The sequence below is a fragment of the Gallinula chloropus genome (genome assembly GCF_964237585.1).
Source record: "Gallinula chloropus genome assembly, chromosome: 4".
Lineage (NCBI taxonomy): Eukaryota > Metazoa > Chordata > Aves > Gruiformes > Rallidae > Gallinula > Gallinula chloropus.
This window is the reverse complement of record NC_140088.1, coordinates 37,150,977-37,178,809: the sequence shown is the minus strand read 5'-3', so window position 1 is coordinate 37,178,809 and position 27,833 is coordinate 37,150,977. Positions and strand designations below refer to the sequence as shown.

The 27,833-nt window shown below is 54.0% G+C and overlaps 1 protein-coding gene across 1 annotated transcript; it reads left to right on the top strand.

Annotated features, from left to right (window-relative positions):
- Nucleotides 1-27,693, top strand: NUP160 (nucleoporin 160; the record flags this gene model as incomplete). Its single annotated transcript, XM_084262928.1, has 35 exons — nt 1-203; nt 297-507; nt 2,410-2,632; nt 2,865-2,943; nt 3,727-3,841; nt 4,543-4,701; nt 5,489-5,566; nt 5,776-5,873; nt 6,653-6,737; nt 7,197-7,265; nt 9,331-9,414; nt 10,098-10,268; nt 10,373-10,472; nt 12,023-12,188; nt 12,803-12,918; nt 13,006-13,166; nt 14,399-14,532; nt 14,855-14,925; nt 16,431-16,590; nt 17,258-17,327; nt 20,031-20,129; nt 20,397-20,516; nt 21,369-21,464; nt 21,577-21,671; nt 22,236-22,332; nt 22,419-22,524; nt 22,632-22,792; nt 23,314-23,374; nt 24,112-24,222; nt 25,050-25,173; nt 25,833-25,934; nt 26,240-26,381; nt 26,618-26,743; nt 27,006-27,110; nt 27,266-27,693. 35 exons carry the CDS (start codon nt 1-3, stop codon nt 27,350-27,352), a joined length of 4,185 nt encoding a protein of 1,394 aa, XP_084119054.1. The 3' UTR covers nt 27,353-27,693.
- Nucleotides 27,694-27,833: the final 140 nt, after the last annotated feature.

Below are 27,833 nucleotides of genomic sequence, written 5' to 3'. Positions count from 1 at the left end.
ATGGCGGCGGGGCTGGCGGAGAGAAGCTGCCTGGAGCTGAGCGCCGCGGGCCGGGCGCCTTCTCGGCCGCTTCGGGACGTGGTTTTCAGCCCGCCGGGGACGGCCCCGCTGCCCGCCGGCCGCTACGCGGACAGCGCGGGCGGGTTCTGCTACCAGGAGAGCGCGCAGCTTGCTGCCGCCACCAGGAACCGCTTCGTGCGCTGGTGAGGGCGGGCGGGGGGGCCCCGGGCCCGGCCGGGCCTGCCTTGCTGCGGCCCGCCTCCCCGCCCTCCTCACCGCGGCCTCTTCCCTCTCAGGACCACCTCCGGGGACACGGTGGAGCTGGTGGAGGAGTCTCTGGACGTCGGCCTGCTGAACAACGCCGTGCGGCTCCGCGTCCGCGGCTGCCCGCTGCTGCCGGGCGGCGTCCACCTCTGCGAGGTGCAGAGCCACCTGGTCGTGCTGCTGGTCACGGCGCAGACGGTGCATCGCCTGCTCCTACCGCACCCGGCCCGCGCCTCCCGCAGCGTGAGTAACGGCCGCGGCTTCCCGGCTGCCCGCCCCGCGGGACCCCGGCCATCGGAGCGGCCCCAGGAGCGGGGGCAGAGGGCTGCGCCCGCCGGCGCGGCTCCTGGCTGCGGGAGGTTCTGTTCCCTTACGCTGGGGCTGTGCGTGGGACCTGTGCCTGGAGCAGCGGTGGCAGAGCCCGGGTGGTGCAGCGTTTGCCCGGCCCGGCTTATCACAGAGATTCACCACAGAGCTGTGGGGGTTGGGAGGGACCTCCAGAGCTCATCGGGTCCAACCCCCTGCCAAAGCAGGGTCCCTAGGACAGGTCACACAGGTTGGCATCCAGACGGGTCCGGATATCTCCGGAAAAGGAGATTCCACACCCCCCTGGGCAGCCTGTCCCAGGGCTCTGTCACCATGAGGGTTCTTCCACAGATTGGTGTGGAAATTTTCAAACTGCCCACCACATGAAGGGGTGAGGGGGTGGGTGCGACCAGGCAGATGAGCCAACCTAACCAGAGGGATGTTCTTTGTGTGCTTGGCAGTGAGAGGGAGAAGAGGGGGTTTGGGGTCAGGGTTAGCCACCTTTTGCTCGGGAAACAGCTGGGTGACAGTCTATCCAGGCTTTGTCTCCCTTGTTTACTTCTCTCCCCAGCTTTGTCCATTGCTTACCAAGCGATTATTTTATTTTTCCCCACAACCAAGCGAAGAGTGGGGCAGGTGACCAGTGCTTGGGGGCTGGCTGCCTTGGTATTGCTTTGCTTGGTTTTATTTTCTTATCCTTCCTCTTTCCTCTGCTTATTAAGCCATCTTTATCTTGACCCACGTGTGTTTGCTGCTCTCATTCTCCCATGGCTGGCCCACCACAACCGATTTGGCAGGGGTTTGTACCTCTGGTGTTTCTGGAGGTGCAGAGCTGGAACCTGTCAGGTTCCTCCTGGGTTTTGTGGAAGACTCTGCACTTCTGTTTCTTCCTCTCCAAACTTTTCCAGTTCAATTTCTTTACAGATACTTTAAACTGTTAAACTCCCAAGGCTCCAGGCTCTTTGCCCGATACAGCGGTTGTGTTCACTGGCGCAGGGCAGCTCTCGGTGTGGGAGAGAGGACTGCTGGGGAAGAGAGTTGGGTAGGAAAAGCAAGCTGGAAATCCTTCACTTTGGAACTGAAGGTTTTCAGGCCTCAGCCTGGGGATGCAGTGGCTGAAGACTTGAAGCGTTTGCCCCGGGGCTGGGGATGTTTCAGATTGGTGAATAGGGCCCCAATTTTGATGAAAGTTGATGTTACGACCCAAAATAATGATCAGGGATGTTGCAGGTGGCTCTGCTGATGGTCCTGGAGCCCAGCTTTGAGGTAGGGACTGAGTCCTTCAGGGAGAGGCCTGGCTGTGTTCGTAGCTTGCCTCTGCACATGGCATGGAAGATGGCTCTTACGCAGAGTTTACACCACGTGTACGCGTTTCCCATCACTTTATCAGCCGTGTCTGCTTCTTGTATGGCTTGTCAGGTCCCTTTCCTCTCCTGGGGAGCTGCTCTCTCGCTTTTAGGCGGCTTTATCTGAGGGGTGAAGTGCTACCAAGGAGCTGTTCCTCACAGCACTTGTTACCGGTGTTTTACTGCGAGCCACCTCAGAGCAGCTGACAGACGGTGGAGCTCCTTGGGGGTGTGACAGTATATGAGGCAGGGAGGGAGGGAGCATTCTACTAGCAAACCCCAGGTTTTGAAGCCCCTTTCCCATCCTTATAAAGAGCAATGGTTCTGGGTGAGCAGTAAGGGAAAAGGGAGTGGAAATGACGAGGGGTCTTCCTGGAAAAATCCTCTTTATCCAGTAGCAGCGTTGCAGTTGCTGTTCCACAGCTGTCTGCTTGTTTTTTCCCGTGTACGTGGCGCTCAGGCTTTGTTCTCTCTGCTGCTTTCCCTCCCCCAGGATGTGATAACGGAGAGCCACATGCACTCCGTGTTTACGGACATCAGCAAAATCAACTTCAGAGATCCTTCAAATTACTACGTGATTCCCAGCGTGCCGGGCTTGGCCTCTAATTCTGTCGCCTCGGCGGCGTGGCTCAGCAGCGAGGGGGACGCTCTCTTCGCCCTGCCCTCTGCTTCGGGGGGAATCTTCGTGCTCAAGCTGCCTTCCCACGATGCGCCCGGTAAGGAGCGGGAGTGGGAGTGGGCGGCTTCCTTGCAGAGCGCCGCTCCGCATGGCATCCCCATTCCAGCTCTGAGCCTGGCTTCACGGTCGGGTTTTGGCACATGTGTGGTACGGATTCGCTCCGCGCACCCGAAAGCTCTGTGACGTTGTGCCTGTGAAGCCCCCTGCGGTAAATACCCTGGTACCAAGCGCTTTGTACGTGTCCCTTAACCCCGCTTTCGTTTCAGAAGGGACGGTTTCGCTCGTGGAATTGAAACAGAGCTCAGTGGTGCAGCGTTTCCTCAATGGCTGGATGCCAACTGCCATCAGGTGAGTGTCTGGTGCCGAATAAGCGGGACTGATGTTGTCTCTTTGATTTCCTTGCCTGGAGTTTCCAGCTGAAGTCAAAGACTTAAAAGTGAGCTGGGTGGTGGGACCTATCGTGGTTTGGAAGCTGGGATTTGAGCTGCAGGTCGTAACGGGGTCCCGCTGATCCCACGTGTCAGTATCTGCAAATGTGGTATATCTAGTAATCAGCCTCGAAGGATTTGCCCGGGGTGTGGCTCACAGCCAGCACAGATTAAGGATTACGGCACTTGGATGTTCTTGCCCTTGTTCTGAAATGTCAGGCTTGTTCCTGCCTGGCAGAGGTTACATGTGGGTCACACGGGCGCTCCGTGTGCAGTCTGGGCTCGGTGTTGGATTGTGATCCTTACAATATCTTAGAGCACCCAACCAAATTCCAGGCCGTCTTGCTTGGAATTGGGATGCCCTGAATGACTTTGACCATCAGCCGTGCATTGCTCAGGGCTGGCTGGATCTTTGCTTCCCACCGGATCCTGTGTCCGTGTTGTGCAAGCACTGGGCTGGGGCTGGGGAAGCTGGGGATGGGCTTCAGCTCTGCCAAAGCTGCCGAACAACCAGGCGTTGCTGGTATGGTGGTGTGGTGGGTTCCTCTGCACCTCAGGTGCTGACTCACACCATCCCAAAATGCTGCTTGCTCCTAGTATCGTGCCACTGATACTTCGCACACGGTGCAAAGGAAGCCTGTGGTGCCTTGTGTCTGTGTGCCAGCCTCTCCTTTCCAGCTGTTGAAATGAACTCTCTTTTCAGAGGCGACTGTGCCCCGTCAGACTTGCCCGTCAGCCTCTCCGTTCACTGCCTCGATCACGATGCCTTTCTCTTTGCTCTCTGCCAGGACCATAAACTTCGGATGTGGTCCTACAAGGTGAATGAGGCATGGGTTTGGGGGAGCAGGGCCTTGCGTCACCGCTTGGGTGGCGGAAGGAGGGCTGGGGTGGCTGCCGTAGATTTGATCCCCTGTTGCATTGCGGTTGCGGCTCCTGCGTGCTGGGATTTGGGGTGGTTTGTGAGGCCTGTTGCAGTGTGTGTTTGTCGCCATGTTTGCAGAGTGGGTGGGTTTCCTCTCCAGAAAAGCTTTATGTGTAAGGTAAGAGGCAGCGCTAGGTCATTTCCATGCAGGGGAGTGTTCAGGGAGGCAGGCAGGAGCGTTTCGAGGGCTGAGGTTGTGCATCAAATATCCTTCCTACTGTTTTAGCAGCAATAAGTGCTGTAACTTGGCTCCTTGTCAACAAGAAGTTAATACCAGCCTCTGCTCACTGCGTGCCACTTCCTCCAAATATCAGAGCCAAAGCTAATCGGCCAGCACAACTGCTTTCACGGCTCATCTGCGCTGGAATGCGTTACGGGAGGGAGGGGAAGGTTTCTTGTTCATGCCTGGGCCCCAAAAGCCCACGTGCTCGAGGCAGAGGCGCAGGGAGAGGGCACAGGTGAGTCAGGGAGAGTGGTGCAGATACCTGTAGGGATGCTGTGCTTCCACCCTTCAGGGGAAGATGGGGAAGGGTGAAGGAGATGAAGGAGAAGGGGCAGTTTCTCAGTTACCTTTCTGATACCTTTTATCTTGTGCAGGATCAGATGTGCCTGATGGTTGCAGACCTGCTGGAGTTCATGCCAGTCAGCAGAGACCTGCGGCTGGCAGCGGGGACCGGGCACCGGCTGCGCCTGGCCTTCTCCCAGTCCCTGGGGCTTTACCTCGGCGTGTACATGCATGCACCCAAGCGAGGGCAGGTATGGAGGGACGGGGCTTCCTTGCTGTGAACAGTGGGTGTCTTTCTTGGGCTGCACGGAAAATAATGTCGTTCCCCCTTGGATTTTGGGTCTGTAAGGCAAGAAATAGGGGACAGCTTCACGTCTGACCCTCTGGGGAGAGCAGTATTTTCGGGATAAACAAAGTTTTTATTCTCAAAGCACTGCATGGCCCGTGGGAGCAGGGCTGCCTGTGTGATTAAGCTGATCTGCGAGTGTGACTTCACTTGCTCACCTCCTGTTTGGGTAGGATCCCAAAAGCATGTACGTGCCGTGGGAAAAGGGAAGGTCCAGAAGGAGCTAAAAGGATGGAAATACTGATCGTGTGTTTCTGTCAGGCTCCTGGGACTGCGTGAACACGTGGCTGTGCGTTGCCAAGCCAGTTCTGTAGAACTTCTGCTTCTTGCGGTGAATAATAAATTTAGCAGGGCAGGAGTGACGGCACAGAGTGGTCTCATCTGTTGGACAGCTTGTCCTTTCCAGTCCCAGGGGGATTCACATGTGGAGTAGGAGGATTTATCATGAGCTCTGCTGTCTCGCTAGCGCTCTGCTTGCTGTGGTGAGAACACCCAGAACTTGGTTTGTAGCAAGGGCCTTGAGGATTCGGGGCTTTTCAGATCAGTGGTTTGCTCAGCTTGGCCCAGCTCGGAGGGTTCTGGTAACCGCAGCATCAGGCGAGGAGAGGGACCAGAGAGACAAGCTTCCCTGTGATGCACTGCTTGTTAGTGTTGATTTCCTTTAGCAAATCACTTATGAGGCATGTTTGTAGTTCTGTGTCTTCCAGCTGGTGAGCACCGAGAGCAACCGCTACAGCCTTGACCACATATCCTCCCTGTTCTCCTCGCAGGTGAGTGCCCCAGAAGGCACTGAGCCGAGTGGGAGGGTTCTTACAGGCAGGCTGGAGCCCTGAACTTGTGGGGATTTAACTCTGGGTGAAGAATTCTTTCCCAAGTGTAGCTAAATGATATGAAGGAACATTTTTGCTGCTGTAACTATGCATATCTCTGCTCTGCTTGAATCTCTGACAAGAAGATAAACACGGACTCTCTTTCTTAGGAGACTCTCATTGACTTTGCCTTAACTTCAGCTGAGATCTGGGCGCTGTGGCACAACGAGGAGAACCAAACTGTTGTGAAATACATCAACTTTGAGCAGTGAGTTTCGGCCCTGGGCTGCTGGTGTTGGTAACCTCGTGGGGGTAGATGCAGCTCGTTTGAAGAACCGATCCGGGTTGACCTTTCTCCTGTCCCGCTTTCCTGGCTGAAGCGCCTGGAGATGCAGCGGTGCCCAGCTCTTCCTATCACAGAGTTTGTGTCACATGCACAGCTCTGTCTTCCTGCAGTGGAGATTACACCGTTTTGGGGGTGTTTTGTTTTCGCTTTATCATAAAGCGATAGCTCAGCTGCAGGAATGTGAGGAATGTAGAAAGCTGAGCAGCAGGCTCACCAGGAGCAGCGTCCTCTGCAAGGGCTGGACTCCACAGAGAGCTGCTTCGAAACAGGAATGGCTAGGCTCTTCCAAGAAAGACAGTTTTGAGGAGCCCAGCGATGTGAAAGCATTGGCTCTGTCAAGCTGAGAGTGCAGGCACAGTGCATAACGAGCCGGGGAGTCTAATTTGGGGTGGAAAATGCTGTGAGCGTGCAGGTTTAGGCAGAAGAATCCCATCTTCTGGTCGGTCTGGGAGTTGCTTGCTGACCAGGTGCAGTGGGGAGAGTGTCGATAGGAATTAAGGAATCCAACCTGCTGCTTTAGCTCAGGGCTGAGCATGCTGCTGTTCAGCTCCTCTGTCACCACATCTCAGGAGCCGGGACTACTCTAAAGTCCACAATCACTGGTGAAATAAGGGACAGGTCTGATTCTGGCACCTGCTCCTTGGCACGCTGTGTTGGAGCACTGTGATGCAAAAGCTGATCCTGGTTTTTTTTACCTCCAGAAATGTCGCAGGCCAGTGGAACCAGGTCTTCATGCAGCCTCTGCCTGAAGAGGAAGTGACAGTTCGACACGACCAGGACCCCAGGGTGAGCTGACTGTGAAACAGCAACAAAAAGTAACGAAGCTTCTCTGCCCAGGGGAACGTTAAGACAAGTTCCAGTGTGCAAAATTATATCGATGCAGTCTTAAATTTACCCCGAATTTAAGGGGACAAGCCTTAGCCTCTGTTACCATGGCATTAAAGTGTGGTTATGAAACCAGAACCTGAGGGATAAGGAGAATTTTAGGTCAGTCAAGAGGGAGCCTTGAGACCAGATATATGAATGAGCAAGATCTGGAGTGCATAGGGACAAGCGAATGATCACAGCTGCTAGGGGGACCGGAAGGGGGAAGCTTGGAACAGGTTGTAGGTGTGAACTGAAGCTGGCAAGAAACACGGATGCCGGGAATGAGCTGGAGAGTGGGAGGAAAGATGGGAAGTGGCCTCTTGAATGCTCTCCTCTTGACACATGTGTTTCCTTAAACCACGGTCTTTCGCTTTGCAGGAAACCTACCTGGAGTATCTCTTCATGCCTGGCCGGTTCACAAATGCAGCTATCCAGAAGGCTTTGCAGGTCAGTGGGAGGGCGTTTGCTGCGCTCTGTCCAGCTTTTCCTTTACAGCCTTCTAGCTGTGAGGCAGCAGGGTTCCTCGGAGCTCTTGGTGGGCGTCAGTTTGTGTTTGATAGCATGCAGACCTGTCAGTAGTCGCTGAACCGAGTTAGCGGCTGTTGTGCTGTTCCTTGGCCAGTGTGTGCTGACTGCAGGAGGCAGAATGTGGTGTCCAGAAGATGTTTTCTGTTAGGATGGTGGGTTGCTGAGCTTCCTTTTCATTCCTGCTGCTTTAACCAGGTGAACAGAGACTCTCAGCCCTCCGCAGCACCGTTTCTCAGAATACACCCGCTCAGGGCTGGCTCCTCGAGGCCAGGGCAAGGCAACACATGGTGCCTTCTCACCGGAAGCAGAGCTGCCAAACCTCTGCTGACACTGCCTGTTCTGAGTTTTTTTGGTCACAGTAACCCCCAGCAGCGCTGCAGGCGTGGGTCAGGGCAGCTGGAGAGCTGCCTGGGGAGAAGGACTTGGGGTGTTGGGGGACAGCTGGCTGGATGTGAGCTGGCAGTGTGCCTGGGTGGCCAAGAAAGCCAATGGCATCCTGGCCTGTGTCAGGAATGGTGTGACCAGCAGCAGGGCAGTGGTAGTTCTGTTGTGCGGCCTCACCAGAGCTGAGTACCTTGAGTGCTGTGTCCGGTTTTGGCGCCTCACTGCAGGAAGGACATTGAGATGCTGGAGCACATCCAGAGGAGGGTGATGAAGCTGGTGAGGGGTCTGGGGCACAAGTCCTGTGAGGAACAGCTGAGGGAGCTGGGGCTTTTTAGTCTGGAGAAGAGGAGGCTGAGAGGAGACCTCATCGCTCTCGACAGCTCCCTGCAAGGCAGCTGCAGAGATGTCAGGGTCGGTCTCTTCTATCGGGTGACAAGTGATAGGACAAGAGGAAATGGTTTAAAATTGCCATTGGTTGGATATCTGGGAGAATTTTCTGTACTGAAAGGGTTGTAAGACATTGGAACAGGCTGCCCAGGGAGATGGTGGGGCCACCATCCCTGGAGGGGTTGGAGAGGCGTGTGGATGAAGTGCTGAAGGACATGATCTAGAGGTGGGCTGGGCAGGGTCAGGCTGCTGGTTGGATTTGATTTAAAGGGTCTCTTCCAACCCAGGTGATTGTGTGATCCTTCATGCTGTGACCTGACCTTAGGAGGGCTGCAGCGATGTACGAGAGAGCTGCTCTGAAGGTGTGCAGCATTTGCCTTACGCCCCAATGCCTCCCTTTCCACGGGAAGAGTGAAGCTGCCCGTGCATCCCTGTACCCCACTGTCGTGGTTTTACCCCAGCTGAGAGCTGAGATCCACGCAGCTGCCTGCTCTTTAAAGGAAAAGAGCAGGGGAAGGGGGGGAGGGCGAGGCAAGGGAAGGGAAAAGGAAGGGGCAAATAACAACCCCAAAACCAAGAAACCAAAAGCCCGTGGGTTGGGATAAGGATAGTTTACTAAAATAGCAGAAAGATAAAATATAACAATGCTAACAGGACTTCAGAGCAAAAATATATGAAGCTGTTGATACACAATGCAGTTTCTCACCAAACCCACAACTCAGGCCGTGCCACCCAGAGCTGTCCCAGAACCCGACCGTCCCCCCAAAAACCGCGCGTCCTGGAGCCACTCCTGCTCCTCCTCCCATCAGCCCCCCTTTATACTGAGCAGGACGTAATTGGCATGGAATACTCGCTTTGGCCTGTTTGGGTCACCTGTCCTGGCTTCGCCCCTCCTTTCTCATGAATAGAGAAATATGAAGAACTGAGAAAGTCCTTGACTGTCTGACTCAACTAAAAACATCAGGGTGTTATCAGCACTGCTTTCATTTTTACTCTCAAACACAACATTCCATCTGCTGCTACAAAAGAAGTTAACTCCATCCTGGCCGAAACCAGGACACCCGCCTTTAGCAAACAGTCATGTGTCTCGATATTTGCATCCCACGGAGCGCTGGTCCACGCTCTCACGCTTGGTTTGCGTTGCTCAGTGCTGTTTGAACATCAGGGAGGCAGCTGTTGCTTTGACGTAAGAGTTCACTGTGCTGTTTTTCAGATCTTTTCCCAAGGAACTGAGACAAACGTGGAGCTGACGTGGGAGGAGTTGAAAAAAGAGGTTACCTTAGCTGTGGAAAGGGAGGTGAGTTGTTTTTTCCTCCCACAATATTTTCTTACGTCTCGTATTCAGTGTTGTGATGGTTTGGTGCAGTCAAATGAGATGCAAAGTGACCCCAGGCCTTGTGTTGTCCTTTGTCTTTCCAGGGCAGTTTAAAAATATACAGATCTTCATCCTTCCTGCCCAGCTTTTCTATTCCCTCCTCTCCTTTGGAGTCCTTTCTCTTTTTCCTAGTGTTCTGCTGTCTCTGCTCCCAGGGCATGCTTTGCTGGTCACACATTCCATAGTGCCTGTTCACAGCTCCCTGCACGTGGGTGCTTGCCACCACTGTGCAGAACTATTGGTCATCATTTTGGGCACCAGAAGATAATCTGCTTAAGGGACGTAGCTGAAAGATAAAGGGGCTGTCCTTTTGGGCCTGAACCTTCTCCATTTCATCCTTCCTCCTCGACGCTGTTCGGACTGTTGATACAAAGTTCACGCAAAAAGGCAGTTTTGTATCTTCTGTAGCATGGTGGTGTTAGAGGTCTCTGGTTCTTTATCTGAGGCTCTGTAGGAGCAGCCCTGGTGGGCTCTGTTCCGCTTGGCTGTGTGATTCACTGCTTTAGGGAAGACACACCTGTAACATGTTGATGAGAAGGTGGTGGGGAAGGGAACTATAACTGGAGTTGATAAACCTTGTGGCCATCCCAGTGTGTTCCCCCTAGTTCCAGGGCAGCATGACAGAGTACGAGTGCTCGCCGGAGGAGTTTTGGCAGCTGCAGGTGGAGTTCTGGTCCAAGTTCTACGCTTGCTGTCTCCAGTACCAAGAAGCGCTCTCGCGGCCCCTGGCCCTGCACTTGAATCCCTACACCAACATGGTGTGCATGCTGAAGAAGGTGAGGATGGGCATGGTGTTGGGCTCTTTGGCCCACCTGAAGCTGTGATTATTTCGGTGTGTATTTGGGGAGCTCACTGAAGGGCTTTCTCCTCACCTTTCTAGGGCTCCCTGTCTTTCCTCATGCCCTGCTCCTTGGTGGACCACCTCTATCTCCTTTCTAACGAGCACCACCTGAGTGAGGATGATGCTGCCATCTTTGATGGTGAGTGAGAAGACATGGAGCTCTCACGGTGTTGGAGGCTGAAACGCTGCGTGTTGGGAAGTGGCAGTTTCCACAGAGGCCTCTTGCAGTGCTCCCAGCTCCGTGATTATCTCCACGGAGGTAATTTTGTCCATTGGGCGTTGGTAGGGAGCTTCACTTTGTGATGCCTGCCACTGCGCTCAGGCCAGACATTGGAAGATACTGGCAGAGCTCCAAACCTGCCACGACTCATTTTGGGTAACTTTGAGAAGCCCCTTAGATGTCCCAGATGCGTTGGTGGATCCTTTGCCCTCGAGGCCTTACGAATGGCCTGTGTAGGCTGTGGTTGGTTAGCTGGCGCCGCCTTCATGCATTCTGTGGTACAACTCTGCCACGTTGGAGCTCAATAGTGTGCTGGCAGGTCCCCAGTTGTGTTGGGGAGAATGGGATGGAGCAGCTTGTGTTTCTGAGCATGGTGGTGGCTCCCCCAACACGAGCCCAGTTTAACATGGGTGCTGGCTTGGCTTTGCTGCCCCCTTCAAGAGCCATAAGGTCTACTCTGACATGGCACAAGCGGTTCTGTTTCACAGACACTCATAGCGTAAACAACTCCCTTCAGAGATTCCAGAAAAGAAGGACACTTGTGGTCCTCTGAGCACCCTGGGCTCGACTGCCTGGTTCTGCCAGCTTTGTTTTCAGTGAAATGTTGTAGTATAAATGTTCCTGTGTAAGCTGCAGGAAGGACTGTGCCTGTTCCTGTCTCAGGGAAGCAAACCCCAGTGTGCTTAAGAAGTTGTCATTAATATTGTCACCACTGCACTTTGCTGGCCATGGAATGACGTTTCACAAGAAAAAGGCAGTGGAAAATCTTGCCTAAGCTCCACTTCCATGCCTTAGTGATTTTTATTTTTTTTAAATATATTTTTATAAAGAAGAATCGTCATCCACTTGGTCGAGCTATTTCTGGATCTGAGGGAAGGGACACTGGAGGCCAGGGCTGGGTTTGGGAGGCTCGCAGTTCCTGCCTTTCAGACTTCTTTCAAACTTCTCACCCAAAAAAAAAGTGATTTGATTTTAAAAACTCAGATGTGAAGGGTTGGGTGGCAAAGCAGTGGTTTAAAGCCTAGGCATGGGATTTTCCCTCTCTTGGTCATGCGAGGCGATGCTACAGACAGGTAGCCACTGTAAAGGGAGCATTCTGCTCGGTGGAGCTAAGTGGAACCCCTTGCTCTGGGCCTTGTGGGGCTTTTTCACTCTTACACTGCACTAATTACTTCCTTTCAACCTGTGACTCGGGGGTGGGGGGGAAATTCCTGGGAGGGAATGTCCTTGTCTTGTTGCTGTGGCAGTGTTTGTACTTTGCAAAGCCCAACTCCTTCCCTCGTCAGCTCCTCTTAAGTGTTCATTTGGCCTCAGAGTTAACGGGGAAGGGTCAGTCTGACAGGTGGGACTGAGACTAACTTGCTGCTGGTGGTTTGCTAATGGAAGCTGAACTAACTGGTTTCTGAATGGTCCTCCCACCTTCACTTTGAAATCCCTCGTGAATGTACAGTTAGATTCTTTCATTACAGATTTGGAGATGTCTCGTGATGTTGTCTGTCTTGTCCAGTGCCTTCAACTGATCGGAGAATCAATTTCCATGGAAATGGCATTCATCATGGAAATGGCTTGCTTCCGCCTCCAGCCTCCAGAAAAGGCTGCAGAGCAGATCCTGGAGGACTTGATAGCTAATGACACGTAAGGAGATGTTTCTGCAGAAGGTCCCTGGATGGCTGAGCAGGGATTGCCTGGAGGTGTCCTTGATTGGCATCAAAGCGCTGTTTGGGAAGTCTGGGCTCTCTCCCTGTGCTGCAGGAGACTTTTCCAGGGCTCCTTGGAGATGGGAGGTGCGGGTATTGGTGACGTTGGCAGGGTTTTCCATCCAAAATCCTCTTCCTGTCGCCTGGGGCCCTTCTGAAAAGACATTTGGGGGATTCTCAGATAAGACAGAGCGAGCAGGAGAGGAAGAAGTTCCTCTTAGATGATCACTGCAGTGTGGAAAGCAAGTGCCTGCAGACCTTATGTTAGGTAGAGGTCAGAGCCTTGGCCAAGCCCTGTGGTTATTGTGCTCACCTCCTGCAGCCCATGCTCACCTCCTGTTCCATGGAATGCCAGCTATCCGACTGTTATTTCCTGGTCGCCTGGGGGAGCGCAGTAAATACACTGGTTACTGCAGGTGCTGCAATAAAACTCGGAGCCAGAGGAGGAGTCCCTTCAGGAACGTCTAGGCTGATCAGATACGCAGTAAGGGAGGAAGAGGAGCCCTCTTGTGTTTAAACATCACGTGGCTCACTTACTATCTTTACTTGCAGGGAAAATGTCATGGAGGACATACACAGCAAACTGCAGGAGATCAGGAACCCCATTCATGCCATCAGCATGCTCATCCGAGAGATGGACTACGAGACAGATGCTGAGATGGAAAGAGGTGAAGTCTCTGCAGCTTGGGCTGGGAGAGCTCAAGTGTTGTTGTCCTTCTGGTTCCTCCCCTTATCTCGGTGATTTTATCTTTCAGCCCATCACCTAAGCATGCGCATGAACCTCACCCAGCTGTATGGTAGCAGCACCGCTGTCAGCGTGGTTTGCTGCGGGGTCTGTAAGATTGCCACGATCCGTTTCCTCATCTGTCGGGACCTGTTGATCCTCCAGCAGCTGTTACTGCGGCTTGGAGATCCTGTGAGTACAGCCCTGAAGTGCCGCCGTGCTCTCTGAGCTTTTGGATCTGGGGCTCTGCTGGTGACAACCTCTGAGCTCTGCTCTTCCCACAAAACACCAGTGGCTGCTTGAACTAGCCCAAGGCTCGGGCAAGCCCTGTTCTCTCCTCAGCCGCTTCTGTCACCCTAAGCAAAGCAGCGGTGCGCTGCGCTCACGCCCTAACTCCCTCTTTCCGTGCTGAGCATCCAGGAAGCAGGAAGTAAAACCTTCTTTGTGGGCATCATTTCAGGCTGCCTGAGCACATACTGTTCTCCCACACCACCGCACAGTGCAGCACACGTGCGATTGCAGCCTGGTTCTCTGGCAGTGCAGCACTTTTGCGTCACAGCGGCGGTGTTAACCCAAACCACCATGGTTTCGGCCTCTCTGAGGCAGCTCTGGCCAGTGCAAACAGCCACTGTAGTGGCAGCTGTGTTTGTGGTTGTGGGGCTGGGCTGTTTCTGTTCTGTTGGCTGTGTGGCCACACAAGCAAGGGTGCTGATGGTTTGGGTGGATGCAGGGATGTGGAACGAGTTCCTGGACAGGGGGAGTGTTGTTTAAACCAATATTTACCTGGAAACTGCTGCAGTAGTTTCTTGGTTGAAAATAAATCCCCTTTCTCCTGGGTAAGCTTGCCCTAGGAGCATTTAGAGCCGGCTGCAAGGTGCCCTTCTGGAACCAGGCTCTCGAGGCGAGTGACCTGCTGCTTGCTTGCTGAGAAATTGCTCTTTTGACACACTTGTGTCCTTCCTGTGTCACCCAGCCATGTTGCTCTCAGCTGGAGCGTGCAGTGGTGCTGTGCCTGGCTGGCAGGGCCCAGCCCAGGGCTGGTCTCTGCAGCAGAGCTGCAGTTTCACTCTCAGTGAAGCACCTTTCTGCTGGTGTCCCAGGTGCTGGCGTTTGCAGGTTAGAGAAGCACTTGTGGTGCATGTAGGTCGGTTTGTTAAGCTTTTCCCGTGGGGTCTGGGTCACCAGAGCAGCTTACTCGCCCCTTGGTCCTGAGGTAATGCTGTATTTTGTACCTGGGTTACTCTGGTACGTGCAGGAGTCCTGCTGGTCTCCCAGGTGGGTTGAGTTAGTGCCCGGGCTACTTGCAACCGTGGCGTTGGCAGGAGAGATGAGCTCAGCCTGATACGGACTTCCACCGATCGCCCTCGTCATGCCCGCTCTGCACTTGGCCTCTCAGCATGCTCGCCTCTGTGGTCTATTTGCAGGTGGTTTTGGGAGGGGGACAGCTCTTCCAGTCCCAGCAGGACCTGCTGCACCGTACCTCTCCCCTGCTGCTGTCCTACTACCTGATCAGGTGGGCGAGCCAGTGCCTGGCATCAGACGTCCCCATCGACACGCTGTAAGTCTCTGCTGTGCCTGTTCTGACTCAGGATGATTGTAGGTTCCCTCTAAATGCACCTGAAATGCCCTTCCTGCTGTGCAGAACCTGTGGGAGCACTGCTCCAGGAGCTGGACCGTGCTGGGGAGGGCTGGGTTGGGTTTCTTTTTTTGTTTGGGTGACTCTTTGCCTGGTGCTAATCCTGTCTCACTGTTCTGTGTGCCATTGCCTTTTTCAGCAGTAGGAGTCATTCGGGTTGAACCGCCAGCATAATTAAAGCAGGAGGCGTTTTGTTGTCTCTTGGCTGAAGCCTTTTTTTTTTTTTTCTTTCTTTCTTCTCCAGGGAATCTAATCTGCAGCATCTATCCGTGTTGGAGTTAGCAGACACCACTGCCCTAACGCCCCATAAACTAGGTGAGGTGCCTGCAGGTCATCAGCTCTCTGCTCCTGTTATTTATACATCTTGTACTCCGTGTCTCTGCCACCCAAGGGAAACACTTCCCGCAGAGAGCTAATGAAGTGCCCGGTTGAATGACCCCATTCTGAGTGGAGATGTTTGTCACGCTCCCCGCCAAAAAACAACGATGACAACTTAGTATCTTGTAGCATTGGACTCGGACCAGAGACATGGATCTTATGCTTGGCCTCGCTTGGCCAGACATTAATTCTGGCCCTGTCAGTGCCAGCCAAGTTCACCTCTTGCTCCTTGGATGTTATCATGGCCGTAGTGGGCCAGGTCCATCCTGCTTGTTAGCCCTTATCCCACAGGGAGCAGGAGCAGCAGCTCGAGGATGCGGAGACCGTAGAAATACTTCCCAAAGGTTGCTGGTGCTTCCAGTGCTTTGCAGTTCAGATGGGAGCTCAGACAGCTGGTACCTCCGGGGGGAAATGGCAGACAATAATTTGCTCACGTTTTAAGTCTGGCTGCTAAGACCTGCACTCCAGGTTACTGTCTTGGGGGAGAAGCCCTGATGGGGGAGGACATAAAGCAACTTAATTGGGAGGATGCATACCTTGAAGTGGTTAGAGAGGGAGGTGCTGGGAGGGTAGGGGAGGGAACGCACAGGTAAAAGACTGCTCTAACTGGTCTGTGTGGTGCTCTGAGGCTGAGACACTTCAGGGGGAGCTGAGAAACAGTGACAAACAGGCAGCGGTGCCACATGTGAAGGGCTGTGAGCTGAAGAAGTATTTCCTCCGCTTGCTGACAGACCCAGGGCATCTGTGCTCTTTGGGAGCGGGCTGCAGTCTCTTGAGTCTGAACCCTCCCTGAATGAAAGTCTTGGTTCAGGAGGCAGTTCCCTCTGCAGAAATGTCAGTGTGTGAAAGCCGCATTGAAAACATCCTTTGTGTTGTGCCGGTGTCGTGGGTTATTTCTTGGCCCGCTCATGAGGAAAGTCCTGTTTGGCTGCTGTGCTTTTGGGGGAAAAGTATGTGAAACGTGGGGAAGATAGAAAGGAGGTGACCGCTTGGGGAGAGGCGTTGAGAACAGTTAGCTGGTGGGAGATGGGGCTGCTTGGGGTACTGGAATGAAGGAGGGAGGCGTTTGAGCAGAGCCCGATAGCCAAATCAGCACTCCCTCCGCCCTGCCCTGCAAAACGCTCCTGTTGTGCCGGAAAGCTGGAGATGGGTTGTGAATAGTGCAGCCAGAGAGAGAGCACAGCCCTTTATTCTTTGTGGTCTAATTGAGTTGCGGTTAATAAACGTTGCAGTATGTGGTGCTTTGATCTCCTTCTGCTCTCTCTGACTTAACCAGACAGCAAGAGAAACCCAAAACCAACAAGTTTGAGTATTGAACGTGCTTATTGTTTTGCTCTGACTTAATCCCCGACATTCGGGCTGACGAGCGCCACATGGAGTAGTGAGCCCAGGATCTCTGCTGCTGTCCCTCTCCTCAGTGTTTCTTTAACTTGTGTTTGTAGTGTCCGGCCCCCAGACAATCGTGGAGCTGTTCTTTCGGGAAGTGGCCAGAAAGCACATCGTATCTCGACTCTTCTCTCAACCGAACACCTCTTTGGCTGAAACAAGTTTGAACTGGCCCCATCTCATTACCGCCATCGTGGCCGACTTTCTGCCGCTCCTGTATCCTTGGCCGTAACTGGGCGGGTGGAGTGGGTTAGTTTCTCTGCCACGTGGCAGTGCCAGAGCCCCTGGGTGAGTTGTGAGAGGTCACATGGCAGCTGTGTATCATGTTCCAGTGGTGATGCTGGGAGCGTGGTGGGATGACAGGAGGAGGGTTGAGGCCAGCAGAGAGGGGTCAGGGAGGGAGCCACACTGTGCTGTAAGCTGGACGTTTCCACCACCAAGCCTTGCGCAGTTCCAAACTCAGTGTCTTCCCCACCTATTTTTCAAAGGCAAATCCCTTGAACAAGTGCCTGTTGTTCATGTTAATGAGATTTGTGGGTATTTTAAGATTTCATGGAATCCACCCCGTTGAGGTGCACAGTAATGAAGGATTTGGGGGTTTGACTTTAAACCCCTGAGCTCTAGCAACTTGACTTGGCGGGGTGTGTGGTGCTGGGAGATTTGGAAGGGTGACAAGATTTGGGTAGTTATGGATTAGATGTACTAACGGGTTTGTTGTAATATGGATAAATCTTATTACAGAACAACGACTTGTATAAAGAGCAGCTTAATCTCTTCTCCTTTCCCCCAAAAAAACCCTGAGCACTGGAGGTCTGCTGATTTTCAGACTAGTTCTCCAAGCTTTCTGGACTGGATTGTCCTCTGTTCCTTAACCTCGGCACAGGTGGCCCAGCAATCCCGGCTTCCTCTTCCCTGAGTGCCTGATGGGGAGCTGCCAGTACACCCAGCTCCAGGTGAGTCCCTTGCTGTCTCTCTCCCAGAAACTGAACAGGGAAGAGCAGGAGTGGGTCCGATAGACCCTTCTGTGTGGGGGTGCAGGTCTGCACCTTGGCCCATGCAGAGGTGGGACGCAACGTGAGTTCTGTGCACAGCCACGTTAGCTCTGCTTAGAAAAAACTACCCAAAATACCCTCTTCCCAGTTGCTGGAGTTGGTTCTGCCTTTCCCTAGTTGCTGCTTTCTGAGCTCAGCCATGAGCTAACCTTCCCAAGTATGCTCTGCTTCCACGTCTCCCTTTTGGAGGTGGTGGGCTGGAAGTCTGTCCAAAAGTCTGTTCTCCAAAAGGTTCTTTTGGAGAAGCGTTAGAAATATCTCCTACAACTACCACAGCATCAGTGCAGTGAACAGATTGTAAGGTAGCAAGTGTCTTTCACCTTCCTATCACGTCCCACTCGTTCCCTGAGTGTCCCCCTCAACCTTTGCTTAACACAAGGGCTTTCTGCTAAGTATCTCGTGCCTAGAAAATGCCACAGGGTCTATCAGACAACGATTCAGGATAGCAGTCTTACGGGTTTTATCTTTTACCTATTTTCAAGAGAATCCAGGGGTAGGTGCTTAGGATTATTATACACCCTTTTCATGGAAGAGTTAAGTCTCATGGGGCCTGTCTGACAGCGTGATACCATACGCAAGAAGCGTCTTTGCAGAGCGTGTTTATCACAGCAAGCTCGTAATCCGGTAGCTCGTTAGCTGCTGATGTACCCGCTGCCTTTCCTGTGCTGCAGGCTGCCTGCGGGATGGGCGGGTCAGAGGGCTGCTTCAACCCAGCGGCAGACCTGCTGTTTTGGGAGGGCTCTTCTCTTCCTTACATGCCCTTAACTAGTGACAAACGGCAATAAGAAGCTTGTGTCTGTTGTGTCTCCCTCACCAGCTGCGCTCCTGATACCTGGCAGCAAGGCAGACAGGCTGCTTTTTTGGTATTCAGCTGTCCCCATGAAGCGCTGTATTTCAGACCACTGGTTCTTCACTGTCTCTTCAGGGCTTGGCAGTTGTGGCTGCCTGTGTTTGAGCCCTGAACCCACCTGGTTTCTTGTCTGCAGTGCTGTGCAGCGTGGCTCGTTCTCTGGCTGCTGGTGGCCCTCGAGGCACGCGAGGCCAGGCAGGTTGTTCTTCGCAATGCATTGATTCTTCCCCCTGTGCTTAGCAGAAACCCTTTCATTCTCACAGCCCCTTACACTCGGGGGATGAGTTGCTTTTTTTTGTGTGCCTGTTCATGTTGCTGCTGTAGGAGGAATGTCAAACCCGCAGAGCTTTTGAGCCAGGAAATGCCAGGGCGGTTTGGGCAGCATCGTTCTGCCTCCTGGCACGTGTGCGCTCTCGTGGCATGAGCAGGCTTTCAATTTCCTTGCATTGCTTTCGCCACGCTTGCGTCCCGCCTCGAGGAGATGCAAGAGACTTTTATCTCTGCAGGAACGGGCTCTTCCTTCTACCTTCTGTCACGCTTACTGATCCCAGGCGGTCACGTAAACTTGGATTAAGTGCATTGACCTCAGGGAGCTGACACCAGATTTGCTGCGAGCGTGAGCACGGTGACCCAAATAGAGGTGAAGATTCAGGAAGCTCCCTGCGAGTAACAGGCGGGCACAGAGAAGGTCTAGTGACCAAAGCACTGGCCTGGGACGAGGGCCAAACCTCTCCTCCTCGCTTGTTCGGCATGACAAGCTGTTGAGCAGGCCTGGGGTGGGAGTTACTGTTGTAGCCAGCTAATCTGTGCAGTGAATCTGGGCTCAGAGGAATCGTTGCCATGAGGTTTGTAGTGGACCGGTGGCTGGGCTAGGGGAAGCACTCGTGCTGCTGTGGTTACACGCACACGAAGGTGCAGGTTGGACAGTGAGACCTTGGCTTTATCTCCAGGCCTTGGCTTCTCCTTTCCTACCGAGTCCCAGAGCCCTGCTAGTGGGACATCTCCGCTTCTCTGAGCGTGAAGAGCGTATGCCGCTCTCCCAGGCAGGAAGGATGCCAGCTTCAGAGTTTCCATCACGCCTCCTCGCTGCTTCTTGATAGGTGATGACACTTTGCAGCCCCTAGATTACCCTGACAGAGTGGGCACGGGGCCAGGCTGTGTCATATCACCCCAGTCAGCATTTGCATTGTGGTTCTTTGTGCGGTGTGTCCTTGGTGCTGTCACCTCTCTGCCCCATGCCTGGCAGTTTGTTGCTGCAATCTGTGGCCTTCCTTGGCTGCTCTCCCTCTCCTCCTGCCCTGCTGCTGCTCTTTAACACACGCTTTGCCTGTTCTCCCACTGCCTTCACACATGCGTGCTCCTGGCCAGGCTCTGTGCATGCTAGAGTAATGTTTCCTTTGCAGCTCTCTACTGTAGGTTTACAGCAGTTGTAGAGAGCATTGTGTCTGATTTCTGGGGGTGTTGGGTGCTGTTTGAGGCGTTTCTTACAGACACTTGAGCTGTTCAGAGCAGGTTGTTTCCTGGAACATGTTGGGAGACATGTCTCCCCATCTGTGCACCGAGGAGACGCTGGGACTGGGGGAAATCATCCCTCGTGCTGGAAGAGTGGGATTTTTGTGAGCAGTGTAGCTAAAAGGGCCACCAAAAATACCACTTTGGTGCTTGAGACCTACCCCTTCCTCTGACACAGGGTGTCTGCAGGCCATGGCCTTGTACTAGCCTGAATTGAAACTTTGGTTCCTCCTCTCCCATAGGAATACATTCGCCTGCTGCAGCCGTGGTGCCACGTGAACATGGGCTCCTGCTGCTTCATGATGGGCCGGTGCTACCTTGTCATGGGTGAGGGGCACAAGGTAAGGCCCTCATCTCTTGGCACTACCTCCCTCTGGGATCCAGGGCATTTTCCCTTGGGAAGGGGGAAGTGCACAGCCTTGTTTCTGCTGTGTGGGTCAGGAAACTTCCATCTCCTCCTCTGCTTCCTTCAGACAGAGAATGGGATTAGAGGGGGATGGTGGGATCTGCCCTTGGGGAAGTTCTCATTCGTCCTTTCACCAGTAGAGCAGACTGGTTCAGTCCCCCCAAAGAGCACACACACAAACTGTTTTCTGGTGCTCTTCCAGGCTTTGGACTGTTTCTGCCAAGCTGCATCAGAGGTGGGAAGAGAGGAGTTCTTGGACAGGCTGATCCAACCCGAGGAGGGTGAGGTGGTCTCCACTCCACGCCTGCAGTACTACAGCAAGGTAGGGCTGAGCCGCGCCGGCGCCCACGATCCTGACTGAGTAAATCAGCACCAAATCGTTCCATGCAGATGCTGCTTGGGGAGAGAATTCCCCCTTGGTCCCCAGCTTTCAGAGGAGAGGCTTTGCGACTCAGCAAACATACCTTTCACCTCCCCAGAAACCCTTAGCGTAGGCTGGTTACTTTGGGGGGTGGTGGCGAGGTAAGTGCAGCGTGGCAGCTAGACACTCTCCACCTGACAGCAGAGTACTCGGTTATCCAGCAGAAAAAGGCTGGATGAGATACAGCTGCTGGAGGCAGAAGCCAGACATGTCCAGGCTCGATGTAGGGTGCTGCGTACAGGGAAGGGTATTAAGCTTTGGGGCAAATGACAACGAATATCTTACAATCAAGAGAGGATCTTTCTTCTTGAGCAGTGCCGTAGTTCAGGCAGGCCATGAGTTTGGACCAAGGCTCATGGTAGGGGATTCCCTGACTTTAAAATCCGGAAAACAAGGATGGCCCTTGGAGAGGGAACTTCTCTTATACAGCTGCGAGTGTGCTTGGGGACAGGATCGTTACCTCTGTCGCCGTGCTTTGCTGTAACTGCCCATGCTAAAATGCTCCCGGTCTGCAGAGATGAACCCTGCAGAAAAGCCGTAGCCTGGCCCTGTCGTGCTGGGATCTGATCCAGATCTCCCCGACTTACCAAAACCTCTTCCAAAAGTCTGACCGCTTAAAGACATTGGCACAGTGACCACTCTGATGGTTAGTAGGGGCAGGAGCAGCTCTTCCAAACAAACACGTCCCCCTTGCCAGGTCGAGCCCATTCTTCAGTGCTGCTGCAGCCAGCCCTAGAGCATTGTCTTCTCCAGGTCCTGCGCTTGTTGGACATGGTGGGTTTACCGGAGCTGGTCATCCAGCTGGCTACCTTGGCTGTCATGGAATCGGCAGATGACTGGAGAAGCCAGGTACCGGTCACTTCTTTTCTGTCGAGGTGTTTCCTCAGGGAGCTTCTATGGGACTTTCCTCTTCAGATGTACAGCTCACAACATGCCGGTTTGTGCTTTTTGGTGTTTTCAGGCTACTTTGAGGACTTGCATCTTCAAACATCACTTGGATTTGGGCCACAACAGCGAAGCATATGTAGCCTTAACGCAAAACCCAGATCCAGGCAGGTGGGTGACAGCTTTGTGCCTTTACGCTTGCTTCTTTTGGAGCTCCTGTACAGATTTTTCCATCAGACTGAAAGGAGCTCTGTGATCCTTGGAGTCCCTTCCAACCCTGAACAATCTGATTCAGGGAAGAGCAAAAAACTCTGGCTAAGGAATTGCATGTGGCATTCGTGTATTTTACAAAGCTGTGGGATTCACATCAGTTTGGTAAAGTCTTGGGGTTGAATTTCTGTTGGAATACCTTCTGGGCAGTGAGGTGGGAAGAGGAAGCTTGACCCTAGCAGAGGAGGGTGTGATAAGCAGGGATGGCTGGAACGGACCTGCAGAGGAGAAGTGGGAATGTGTTTTAACTGAGGCTGAAGAAAATCTCACTAAATAGAGCCCTCCCAAGAGACCCTCGCAGAGAGGTGGGTCCCTGTTCTCCGGGATCCCCCTTTCCAGGGCAGGACAAGCCAGGCATAAAACCCTCTGGAGCTCATCAGAGCGGCATGCTGGTGTCTTTAAGCCAGCGCCCTGGCCGTGGGCGGGTTCTGCTCCTCCCGAGCCCTGTGGCTTCTCTCTTCGCAGGCAGCTGGACTGTCTGCGCCAGCTAGTGGTGGTTCTGTGCGAGCGGTCCCAGCTCCAGGACCTGGTGGAGTTCCCCTACGTGAACCTCCTTAACGAGGTAAGCGGCTGCGCTGGGAGGGTGGAAGGCAAAGCCACTCTGTTCCAAAGGGATTTTTGAGCCATCCGAGCCTCTGTGTGCCACAGGTGGTGGGAATCATTGAATCTCACGCCCGAGCGGTGGACCTGATGACCCACAACTACTACGAGCTGCTGTACGCCTTCCACATCTACCGCCACAACTACCGCAAGGGTAACGCGCAGCGTGTGGGCGCGTTGTGGTGTGAGGACCTGCTCGCCGTCTCCCCACGGCGCAGCCTATCCCGGGCCCTGACTGATGTCTTCCCCTTGTCTCCTCAGCTGGCACGGTGATGTTTGAGTACGGCATGCGCCTGGGCAGGGAGGTGCGGACGCTCCGAGGGCTGCAGAAGCAGGGGAACTGTTTCCTCGCAGCTATTAACTGCTTACGGCTGATCCGCCCAGAGTACGCCTGGATAGTGCAGCCAGCTTCTGGAGCTGTGGTAGGAAACACTTGAGCTTGCTATGAAGCCTCTGACCAGAGCTGTCCTGCCTGGGGGCACACTGACAGCTGTACATTAGGGAAGAGCTTCCAAAATCCTTTCTGAACATCAGTCCTGTCCCTCACCCTTGGGTTGTTGCCCTTTTTTGGAGCAGGGTGGAAGCAGGACAGCTTCTGGGAGTGGGGTGGTGGGTCTGTGTGGGAATGTATCAGCTTTAGTTGAAGACAGAGAAAATCCTTTGGGGAGGATCCGAACAGCAGGAATACCAGTCTGAAAGAATTAACGTAACACGGTTTGCGTTTCAAATCTCTTCACGGGGAGGTGGCGACCGTAGCCTGGTCAGCTAATGCCGTGCTTCTGATAGCCAGAGATAAGGGTAAGCTGAGCTGCTGAGTGGTGGCGTGTCTCTTGTGATTCAGATCAAGGCTTGAAACGGAGAGCTGGGGCTGTGTCTCACCGAGGGCATTTGTCCCGTGGAAACCAGGTGGGCATAAACCCTCTTTCTGCCTTTTTCTTGCAAGTACGAACGTCCGGGAGCGTCCCCCAAGAGAACACATGACGGGGAGTGCATGGCTATTCCAAGTAAGTGCCTGGTCCCAGTGTTTCCTCCCAACTGTGTGCCCCACAGCATTTCCCCTGTGGCCTCTGAGCTCAGCTGCTCCCACCTGAGCTGGGAGAAGGCTCCGGGCAGCTCTTGCTTCTGGCAGATCAATCATTTGGGGGATTTTAAGTTCGTCAACTCTCCCAGTGTTAAGTATCTCCTTTTTGATGTGTGTTGTCATGTAACAGCCTCTGCGCATGCTCCTCTGCAGTTTGTCCTGTGAGCACTTTCGCTTGCAGTGGAAATAATCTGTAATTTAAACAAACAAACAGCCAGAAGCCTTTGTGAGACAGTTCCTGGTTGTTCAAGGCTTCTGGTGTTTGTGCTCTCGGACACCCCGCTGGCGCAGTGGTAAGGTCTTTGGTCCCTGGAGTTACACCGCAGGCTAGACTCGCAATCCTCAGTGCTACAGTAGGAGAATACAAGGCCAGGCATTTATTTTTACAACAGTTATTCCTGAATGAGCTCTTCTGTGCTGTATGCTTAGGGGTCAGAGCGGCAGCTGTAACCACACATCAGATGTATCTCATGAAGGTTTGTCTCAAGGGGACAGGCACAGCTTGAGGTAGCAAAGAAGGGGTGACAAAACCTGCCCCCTCCTGCAGTGTTTTGTGTGGAACGACTCCTCTTAGGCTGGCAGAGGGATGCAGACGGTTTGTGTGGTGCCCGAGGAGCCCTTTTGGAAATGCTGAGAGCCCTTTATGTCCATCTGTTACAGCAACCTGCCAAATTGAGATCCTGGAGCTGGAGGATTTGGAGAGGCAGTGTGTGTTGGCCCGGATCCGGCTGACTCTGGTGCAGCATGACCTGTCAACAGCAGCTGTGGCAGGTGAGAGGGATGCAGCGCAGCCACCTCGCGCTTCCTCTGAGGCCTGTGCTAGTCACAGCGCTTTCTGTCCTCAGCACTGGTGGGGAAGCACCGATTTGTTTCTGACCCAGCCAAGAGCTGGCAGGTACCGACTTCTCAGTTGCTCGGTTTGCCTCCCTTGCTGGCAATGCCCCCTAGATGAAGTAGAATTAAAAAGGATTAGAAAAAAGGCACTTGTGAGACTGAACTGATTGTCCTGGACAAGCTTGCTTCGTGACACAGGGTTAGCTTATCTAAATTGTTCCTCGTTGGGGAGCAGAAGGCTGCAACTCTCCACCATTGGCCCTTTCAGTATGTTCTGCCGCTCTCTGATGTGAGCTACACACCATGTCTGCGTTGTCCCCCTTCCAGTACCAGGAGGAGATGACTTCCCAGGCTGTGATTGCAGGGAGATGATTGAACAGCTGGTTGGAGGGCAAGATGGTAATGCAGGGAGTTGAGTGCCACACTTTCATCTCCTCTCCTGCCGCTGCCCCTCCTGCCTGTGCTGGCAGAGTGGAGCTGGTGCTTTGTTCACTTGGATGCAAGCCCACTGTGCCAGCAACAAGGCTGTCCCCTCACTACTCACCCATGAGCAGTGGCAGTGCTTGACCATGGGCTGTTTGTTGCTGCCTGCATCCCTCCCTAGCTTCCATGCTCTGGGCCAGTGACGAGGAGTACCTCTGCAGGGTGCTCTGCTGTTAGCATGGTGCTGCTGGAACTCCGCCGCTGAATACCACAGGGTTAAACCCCAGTAAGCACTGGAATGTAACTGGGAGAGGCGCTTACCCATTCCTCCTTCCCTGCAGGCAACTCTACGCCTGAGGAAACGCTTGCACTGCTGGTCCGGGCGGGCCTCTTTGACACCGCCATCACCCTGTGCCAAACGTTCAAGCTGCCCCTGACGCCCATCTTCGAGGGACTCGCCTTCAAGTAGGTAGCGAGCTTCTCGCCCCCCACCCCGCCTTGAGGGATGTGCGCTGCATGGTGCTGGGCAGGGCACAGCTCCCCCGGGGTCAGAAGCCAGTGCTGTCCTGACCCGTCTGATTGCTGCGGCTGCTAATGCTGTGCACAGCCCTGGCGGCTGCTGGCTCAGCAGTTTTGAGGTGGAACTCAAAAGAAGGGAGCCTTGCTGAGCGGGTAGTGGAGGGAAGAGGTTTCCCCTTGATCTTGGGGGTGGGGAGCTGGTGTCTGGCAGTCTGAGCAGCTCTTAGAGCACTTGCAGTTCTGTCTGATCTCGGTGTGAACCTCTTGCTCTCTCACCTTGCCTCTGACCCCAGGATTCCTCTTCTTCCTGGTCTCCCCATGCTTCCAGAAGGTCCGTTGTGCCCTCAGTTGTTGAGGAGCTCTGTTGCAACCAGTTCCTGTGGCTTGGGTACACAGAGGGCATCTCTTACCAAAGCTTGCTAACATCAGGGCCATTATTAATTCCTCTCTGGCTCTTAGAGCAGCTTAGAAATCACTCTGATAGCTGGCCTGGCAGGAAGAGAAAGCTAATGTGCAGCCATTAGACCCAGCGGGGGTGTCTTCAATGCTGGGAAGGCCGGGCGGAAGGGCTGGGTGACCACCCTGGTGCTGCTCTTATCTTCCAGGTGCATCAAGCTGCAGCTGGGAGGGGAGGCAGCACAGGCAGAGGCCTGGAACTGGCTGGCAGCAAACCAGCTCTCATCACTGGTTACCACCAAGGAGTCCAGGTAGGTCCTGCTCCATGGGGGGAGAAGATGAGAGCCACATTTCACAAGGGAATTGTTTCAGGAGGCAGAAAGCCTTGCAGGAAGCCAGAGGAGTCCACTGGTTCATTACAAACCCCCTTAAACCAGACCCGCGGGACAGGGATGTGGGGAGAGCTGTGTTTCCATGCTGTCACTGTGCTTTCTCCCCGGCCTGTTGGATGCAACTGAACCCAGGCAGTGGGACAGGTTCCCAGAGCACACTGTGACCTTGCAGACCGTGTCAGGGGCTGCCGCCATGGGTTTCAAGAAGAAGTGTTGCCTTGCAGTGCCACAGACGAAGCCTGGCGGTTGCTGTCGTCCTACTTGGAGCGTTACCCGACTCAGAACAGCCTGTACCATCGCTGCGTCATCAACAAGCTCTTGGCACATGGGATACCTCTGCCCAACTGGCTCATTAACAGCTACAAGGTGAGAACAGGGAGAGAGAGGTCACTGTTGCCTGCTGGCCAAAATCCCAGCTGTCCCTTTGCTTCACCAGGCACCTTCTCATCACAAGCTTTGCCCTACCTTCCCATTCTCAGCCCCAGATACCCACACTGGTTGCTTTGTGCCTGTTCCTGAGGCTCAGAGCAGATTCCTCTGGGCATCATGGCAGTTCTCAGGATGAGGTTCCCTGGATGAGGTTTGCCCCTCTCTGCTTGCAGAAAGTGGATGCTGCCCAGCTGCTGCGGCTCTATCTGAATTACGACCTGCTGGAGGAGGCCGTGGATCTAGTCCTGGAGTACGTAGATGCTGTACTGGGCAAAGGACACCAGTACTTTGGAATTGAGGTGAGCTCACCTGCAGCATTGGGATGAGGAGGACTGGTCCTAGGGGCAGAGCCCGGTTTGGGTTTGGTGCCCATGACTTGCATGTGGTGCTGCCTGCGGGAGAAGTGGGTGTGGGTCTCCCTACACCCTGGGAGAGAGGGGACCTCTTAGTCAGGCAAGCAGGTGTTGGGATGTGGTTTGGGAGCTTTTCCTCACTGCGGCTGCCATGAGGAGTGTTTCTGTCTCGAGCATGGTGTGACACAAGGGTTCCCCTCTCCTCCAGTTCCCGCTCTCTGCCACGGCACCCATGGTGTGGCTGCCCTACGCCGCCATCGACCAGCTGCTCCAGGCACTGCGGGAGAGCACCGCCAACCATCACAATGTCGTGGTAGGTACAGCCGTCCCATGGGAAGGGAATGGTGTTGGTAAACACCCTGCGGCAGTGCCCGAGCCGAAGGGAAACGGGAATGGGGTTGGAGCGTGGGATGGGGTGGGACAGGACGGCAGCCCTCATCTCTGCTACCTGCTCTGCCCCTTGCCCAGCTCTACCAGAAGCTGCATGACAAGATAGAGGACTACCATGAGAAGGTCAGCATGGCCACCCAGGATCGCCTGTACCGTCACAAATAGCGACAGCTCCATCCTTCAGCTGCTGTCCGCAGGCCCCCGTCTCCGCCCCGGGACGGCACCTGCCTCAGGGTGCCATCCCACCCCATGCTGGCTGAGCCGCTGGTGCTGTCTTTACTCGTCTTCTCCATAAGATCACGGTTTGGGGAGGTGGGAGTGCTCCTTCAGCACGTGCCCTGGCTCCCCCTGTCCCTTCTGGGGGGTGGTCTGCAATTAGCAGAGCACCAGCGTGTGACCGTTGCCACAGCAGGCCCCTCGCTCTCGCCCTGTACCATACGCAACAGGTTTTTGGCGTTTCTTTTATTTATTGTTGTGGTTTTTGATGAACTTTAATAAAATCAAAATGTTATTACTAGTCTGTGTCAGGGTCAGTGCTTCTGCCTAAGCACCCCTGGGGGTGCGGTGAGGGTTTTCGGGGGGTGAGGCAGGTGGGGGCTGTAGGCTTCCTCGGCTGTCTGTGCTCAGTTTCTGTAGGACTGTTGTA